This window comes from Vipera berus, assembly GCF_964194415.1.
Source record: "Vipera berus genome assembly, chromosome: 1".
NCBI classification, from domain to species: Eukaryota; Metazoa; Chordata; class Lepidosauria; order Squamata; family Viperidae; genus Vipera; species Vipera berus.
The window spans coordinates 358,838,869-358,846,368 of NC_138202.1; the positions used below are offsets into that span (position 1 = coordinate 358,838,869).

General features: G+C 46.5%; 1 protein-coding gene across 1 annotated transcript in view; it reads right to left on the bottom strand.

Annotated features, from left to right (window-relative positions):
* The window catches only part of TRPV3 (transient receptor potential cation channel subfamily V member 3), a gene marked incomplete at its 5' end in the record, with an annotated part of 51,843 nt that overhangs the window by 29,124 nt on the left and 15,219 nt on the right, over nucleotides 1–7,500 (bottom strand). The window contains 3 exons of the mRNA XM_081337996.1: nucleotides 1,767–1,943; nucleotides 5,207–5,364; nucleotides 6,393–6,479. Coding sequence (XP_081194122.1) covers nucleotides 1,767–1,943; nucleotides 5,207–5,364; nucleotides 6,393–6,479 — 422 coding nt within the window. The remainder of the gene's footprint in view (nucleotides 1–1,766; nucleotides 1,944–5,206; nucleotides 5,365–6,392; nucleotides 6,480–7,500) is intronic.

Consider the following 7,500-nt stretch of genomic DNA (forward strand, 5'->3'; position numbering starts at 1 on the left):
AATTCCCAGAATTCTCCAGCCGGGATGCTTTAAGAGGGGTGGACTTCCACTCCCAAAATCCCCCAGCCAGCATGCTTTAAGAGGGGTGGACTTCCACTCCCAGAATCCTCCAGCCAGCATGCTTTAAGAGGGGTGGACTTCCACTCCCCAAATCCCCCAGCCAGCATGCTTTAAGAGGGGTGGACTTCCACTCCCAGAATCCCCCAGCCGGTATGCTTTAAGACGGGTGGACTTAAATTTCCATCTTCAACTTAAAGCATGTTAAGTTGCTGGGAGTTGGAGTCCATCCTTCTTAAATCATGTGGGCTGAGGAATTCTGGGAAGTCCACCCCTCTTAAAGTGGTCAAGCTCGAGAACCTGACTTAAGATAAACCTCCTTCACTTGCGGGCTCACTGTGAGCAAGAGGCTTTGTAATGCATCTAATCGTGGTTTCTTCCATTTTAACCTCTCATCAAGCTTCTCTTTCAAAAATTATCTTTCAGGAAGCGTCTTCACGCTTACAGTTCACTTCCTGGGGTAAACCTGGACACTTATTCCACGACCTCAAACAGCTATGACTCGCTAGGCGTGTCGCTAAACGTGGTTAAACGTTTACAAAAACATGGTCTACCTATTCAACTTCGTTGTTTGCCATTCTCGGGGCTGTCCAGAAGAGATGGGGGACACAGGGGCCTGCTTTTTGGACCCACATATTCTCGGATGTCAGATATACCCCCCCACAGACCTTTAGAAAAAGACGTGGCTAGGAACATCCATGCAGGAGGGGGGGTCAAAAAAGTCAAAATGGTGTCTGCGGTTATGCAAGGACAGACCACTAACCAAGGGAGGGGTCATCGCACAGTTGAGGCTGCCATTTTGACTTTTTTGACCCTTACCGTGGAGGCCTGTTGTAAGAACAGTCCCCTTTTAAAGGACATTAATAACAGGTCTTGAGTCTTAAGTAACTGTGATAACTTTTTCTCATTAGTCTATGATTTAATCTGCAGGTAGTGCTCGACTTATCACCATAATGGAGCCCAAACTTTTGGTTGCTAAACAAGACAGCTGCTAAGAGAAATTTTGCCCCATTTTACAACCTTGCTTGCCACAGTGGTTAAGTGAATCACTGCAGTGGCTACGTTGTTAAGTGAATCTGGCTTCCCCATTGACTTTGCTTGTCAGGTGGTCACCAAAGAGAATCACGTGTCCCCAGGACAGTGCAATGGTCATAAGTACGAGTCAGTTTCCAACTGTCTGAATATTGATCACGTGTCCATGGGGACACTGCAATAGTCATAAGTATGAGTCAGTTTCCAACTGTCTGAATTTTGATGACGTGACCATGGTGACACTGCAACAGTCATAAGTACGAGTCAGTTTCCAACTTTCTGAATTTTGATGACGTGACCATGGGGACACTGCAACGGTCGTAAGACCGAGTCAGTTTCCAACGGTCTGAATTTTGATCACATGAACATGGGGTCATAGGCATGAAAAATGGCCCTAAGTCTCTTCTTTCAGGGATGTTGTACCTTTGAACGGTCACGAAATGAGCTGTTGTTAAGTCGAGGACTACCTGTATGGTGAAAAATACATTATTCAATTGATCTTCAGGGCGAATCTTCTGACTAGATTGAGGCTGTTGTGGGAATGCTGCTTACAATATCTATTTTCTCCGCTTCCCGGCCGAAATAAATCTTTCAGAGCCTTCCCTGGAGTGCACCAATGAAGCAGTTGCTGTGAAACTTTTTGCAAATTTTTTAAAACCCGGAAGAGGCGCCCATACCCTTATAGGCTTCCTCCGTGTAGGCTGCATTAATGAGTTTTTCTAGGATTTGGTTCTCTTCTGCAAACGAGAGCAGCGTGTTCACAACTTCCTTGGTGTGCTGGTTGATGTTCAACAAAGCTTTCATTAAGCAGGTTTTCCCGGTGTCGGAGGAGGTCATCTTATTCATCAGATATTCTGGAAAAGAAGGATAAATTATCCACGAGGTCCTGCCATTTTAATTAAGGCCGATTGGGAACGCTACCACCATCAAACAGAAGGAAGTCACCGATTCCTTTGTGGGGAGGCAAACGAGAAGGCATAATTGCACCAAAAGCTTGTTTAATAATAATAATAATAATAATAATAATAATAATAATAATAATAATAATAATAATAATAATAATAATAATAATAATAATAATAATAATAATAAAGCAATTGCAGGGATCCAGTCATGCGGTGATTGAGGATCCAAATGGTGCTTCATAGGGCGGGGTTCAAAAAGTTAATGTTTCTTATTATGAATGGACAAAGCTTGCCATTCCGGAAGTCCGGAACATCCTAGAGAAAGGCGGAACATTCTGGAGAAAACCAGAACACAAGAGAAAGAGAAAGAGAAAGAGAAAGAGAAAGAGAAAGAGAAGAGAGAGAGAGAGAGAGAGAGAGAGAGAGAGAGAGAGAGAGAGAGAGAGAGAGAGAGAGAAAATATTCTGGAGAATAGCAGAACTTTCCAGAGGAAACCAGGCCATTCTGGACAAAAACAAAAGTTCCTAGAGAAAACCTGAATAATTCTGGAGAAAGTCAGAAGTTTCTAGGGCAAAACCAGAACATTCTGGAGAAGACCAGAACTTTCTAGAGAGAACCAGAACATTCTGGAGAATAGCAGAACATTACAGGGAGCTCCAGTATATTCCGAGGAATTCTGGAACATTCCTTTTTTCCTTCTAGGATATGTCAATTCACCACATCATAAGACCATCGGAAGCCATTTCTTACTTTTAAAGTTATTTTTAAAAACAACTAGATTCCCCTCCCAGAAGGAATATGTCCTGCCACTTCCCCAATCAGATAAAACTTTCTTTACTTACTTAGTTTTTATATCCTGCCTTTATTATATTTTACAAATGTCAAGGTGACAAACATATCCAACGCATCTTCCTCTTCCTGTTTTCCCCACAACAACAACCCTGTGAGGTGGATTGGGCTAAGGACTAGCTCAAAGTCACCCAGCCAGCTTTCCTGCCTAAGGCAGCACTCGAACTCACAGTCCCCTAGTGACTGACCCAGAGTCAGCCAGGCAGCCAACTTTAGTACCTAAGGCAGCACTAGAACTCTCTGCCTCCCGGTGATTGGCCCCAAATCACCAACTGGCTTTCATGCTGAGGGCAGGACTCGAACTCAGCATCTCCTGGTGATTGGCCCATAAGTACCCACCCAGCCTTCATACCTATGGCAGGACTAGAACTCCCCGACTCCTGATTTCTAGCCTGGTGCCTTAATCACTAGAACAATTAACCAGTGGAACAACTTGCCTCCAGAAGTTGTGAATGTTCCAGCAGTGGAACTTTTTAAGAAGAGACTGGACAGCCACTTGTCTGAAATGGTATAGGGTTTCCTGCCTGAGCAGGGGGTTGGACTAGATGACCTCCAAGGTCCCTTCCAACTATTCTATTCTATTCTATTCTATTCTATTCTATTCTATTCTATTCTATTCTATTCTATTCTATTCTATTCTATTCTATTCTGTTTCTTTCCATTCCGTTCTGTTCCGTTCCGTTCTTTCACTATTCTATCCTATTCTGTCTTTCCTTTCCTTTCCATTCTATTCCATTCCGTTCCGTTCCATTCTGTTCTTGTAGTGCAGACATGTCAAACACAAGGCCCGGGGGCCGGATCCGGCCCGCAAAGTGGTTTCATGTGGCCCACAAAGCCATCCTGGAAAGAGTGAGGGAACGGCCCCCACTGCCTCGGCCCTGGCCCAGAGACCCTCCTCCTGCCAGAGACCCCCAGATCTGTCCCACTCCTGCCCAGGCCCCCATAGGCACCCTTGATGCGTAGAGCTGGCCACGTCCACCCAGTAGGCCATACGCACTCTAGCCACGCCCACCCAGTAGGCCACACCCACCCTGGCCACACCCACCCAGCCCCCTGAGGGCAACTGCATTGCTGATGCGGCCCTCCATGAAATTGAGTTTGACACCCCTGTTGTAGTGTATGCTCGTAAAGCATACACGGAATGTCAGCACAGCAGGGGGCTGGACAGCTCCAGGCTATAACCCTTTTTGGCAGGAAAGCCTGAATAGAGCGAGTCGTTGACAGCCCCAGGGCATGGTCAGCTCTGGCGGGAAGCCAGGGTTTAAATCCATTGGCCACCTGCCCTGGCGGGAAGCCCAGGTTTGAATCTATTGGTCGCGATTCACCTGGGCAGGTATAAAGTGACGCCAGGTAACCCCTTTGCCCCAGCTTCATTCCTGATCCAATAAAGAAGTTACGACCCAGCTCAAGTGTCCGTTTCTCTGTGTGACCACGCGACTTTGCAGTTCTGTTTCGTTCTTTTACGATTCTATCCTATTCTGTTCCTTTCTGTTCCGTTCCATTCCATTCCATTCCATTACTCTATCCCAGGGGTGAGCAAACTTGTCTCTTTTATGACGCGTGGACTTCAGCTCCCAGAATTCCTGAGCTAGCCATGCTGGCTCAGGAATTCTGGGAGTTGAAGTCCACGCGTCATAAAAGAGCCGAGGTTGCCTACCCCTGTTCTATCCTATCCTATCCTATTCTCGATCAAACTTGCAAAAAATGGGATAGGCCTTCCATGGTTCTCTGGACATTTTTGACACCCTCCTAAGTTGTTGTGATTCAGGGTCAGCCTGTGGGTTCGGCAGTTGGGTCGGACGACGACTCAGAGGAGGAGGGGGGTGTTGAAGATCTTGCTGATGATAGCCCTCAGGCAGGCCCCTCCCACTTGGTCACCATGGAGACCCAGCTGTGTGAGCCTGACAGTGTGGATGAAGATGACCCACAGCTGGCCCTGTTCAAGGACGCCCGACGCAGGAGGCAGTCAAGTAGGAGCAAACAGAGGAAGGCTGTGGGGCTTCTCGGAAGGAGGCAAAGAGAGGCCACGCCCTGAACTCTTTATAAAGGGAATGTTTGGGGAGGGCTGGTTTGCTGAAAGCAACCGCTCAGATAGTGTTTCAAAGCTCCTGTATCTTGGTTCGTGTCTTGTTTGTTTTTGTAATAAATTTGGCAGACATATTCCAGCCTCTTGCCGTTTATAAAGGGGTTGCCTTTTCTGCAAGGCCGGTAGCAGGCTGGTACAGAACATAAGTATGCCCCCAAGTGCCACCCTCTTGGCCCCTGAAAAGGGGGTGCCCCTTTCATTCTTGGCACCCCTAAACCTATTCCACCCACCGAATTCACCTTTTCCACCCTGCAGTGGTACAGCAAAGGCCACCAACCTTGGACAGTCAGATTTTGGCACCTCTGGGACCGGTCCTTCATTTCCGCCAGAACGCTCTGCAGATCCTCCAGATTTCCTTCCGAAACTGCCCGGAAGAGATATTTTTTCAGTTTCTTGCGGCGACTGTTCGGCTGAGCGTTTTGGGTTGAATTGGTGCTGCGGCAAAAGGGGAAACATGTGGGTGCTTTTTTGGGTGCAGACTAAGGAAGGAACAAGCCGTTTCGGGAAGAGGGATAGTTTTTGGCACAAGGAGCTCGTGAGACTGGCCTACCTAGGCAGGCTGTTGTGCAACCAATAGTAATATGGCTTGGAAGGGCCTGTAAGAATGCTATGAGGTTTGTCTGTGAGTGTGTGGGGGGGTGTTTCATTAAAACACACACACACAAACACACAGACATACAAACATGACACACACACAAATAAACAAATAATTGGAGCCAAGCTTTGTCAAAATGCTTTCCAATCAATTTTAGGAAACCTTGAGGTCAGCCCACGTCAGGAGGACAAGACATAATCAATACTTCTAATCTAGCCTAGCAATTAATCCATACCAGCGTTTCTCAACCATGGCAACTTGAGTGGACATATTGCCTGGGGAATTCTGGGAGCTGAAGTCCACCCATCTTAAAGCAGGCTGGATGGGGGATTCTGGGAGTGGTAGTCCAGCCCTCTTAAAGCAGGCTGGCTGGGGAATTCTGGGAGAGGAAGTCCACCCCTCTTAAAGCATGCTGGCTGGGGAATTCTGGGAGTGGTAGTCCACCCCTCTTAAAGCATGCTGGCTGGGTAATTCTGGGAGTGGAAGTCCGCCCCTCTTAAAGCAGGCTGGCTAGAGGATTCTGGGAGTTGAAGTCCACCCCTCTTAAAGCATGCTGGCTAGGGAATTCTGGGAGCGGAAGTCTGCCCCTCTTAAAGCATGCCGGCTGGGGAATTCTGGGAGTAGAAGTCCGTCCCTCTTAAAGCATGCTGGCTGGGGAATTCTGGGAGTAGAAGTCCGCCCCTCTTAAAGCATGCTGGCTGGGGAATTCTGGGAGTAGAAGCCCACCCCTCTTAAAGCATGCTGGCTGGGGAATTCTGGGAGTGGAAGTCCACCCAACTTCAAGCCGCCAAGGTTGAGAAACACAGATCTATAGCCCCCCACCCCTCCTCTCAGATACTTCCACTGCACCAACACAGACTTGCCTTACCAGGAACTCTCAGCATTTGGGGTATATTCTGTCATGTCATCCTGGATTGATTGGGGAGAATCCATATCCTCACAGTTGGCGGAGGCACTGCGTGAAGAAGAAGTGAAAAAGAAATGAAAAAGAAGTGAAAAAGAAATTTAAAGGTCAGGAGAACATCTAATTATCGGGGTACGTGTAGTCCTCGGCTTGCGACCACAACGGAGCCCCCAATTTTGTGTTGCTAAGTGAAATATTTGTTCAGTGAATTTTGCTCCAGTTTACAACCTTCCTTGCCACAGCCGTTAAGCAAATCTTTGCGGTTCTTCAAAAGCGTCATTAACTGGATCAGGCTTCCCTCTTGGCTTTGCTTGTCGGAAGGTCGTAAAGGGGGATCAGATGACCCCGGGATGCTGCGACCGTCGTCAGTACGAGTCTGTTGCCAAGCATCTGAATTTTGATCACGTGACCATGGGGAGGCTACAAAGGTTGTAAGCGTGAAAAAAGGTCATAGGTCGGTGCTGTTGTAATTTTGAACAGTCATTAAATGAACTGTTATAAGTCGAGGACTACCCGTATTTCTTGAATCGCTGGAAGAAGAAGACGCGAATCTGCCGGTAAAGTCCTTTTCTGAATTTCTCCTTTTTGGGACTGCCCAAATTAAGATCTACGTTTCCAACAATTTAAAATGCTTGAGGAAGAGGGCTTTGGCAACTGACGTCCTATTGATGACGGTTGCAGTGTCCCGGGGTCACCTAATCCCCTTTTGCAACCTACGACCCTTCTTTCCACCGTTGTTAAGTGAATCACTGCAGCTGTGAAGTTACTAACACGTTTGTTAAGTGAACCTGGCTTCCCCACTGACTTTGCTTGTCAGAAGGTCGTAAAATAGAAAATAGAACAGAATAAAATATAGAATAGAACAGAACAGAATTTAGAAGAGAATAGAAAATAAAATATAGAATAGAATAGAATAGAATAGAATAGAATAGAATAGAATAGAATAGAATAGAATAGAATAGAATAGAATAGAATAGAATAGAATAGAATAGAATGGAATGGAATGGAATGGAATGGAATGGAATGGAATGGAATGGAATGGAATGGAATGGAATGGAATGGAATACAATAG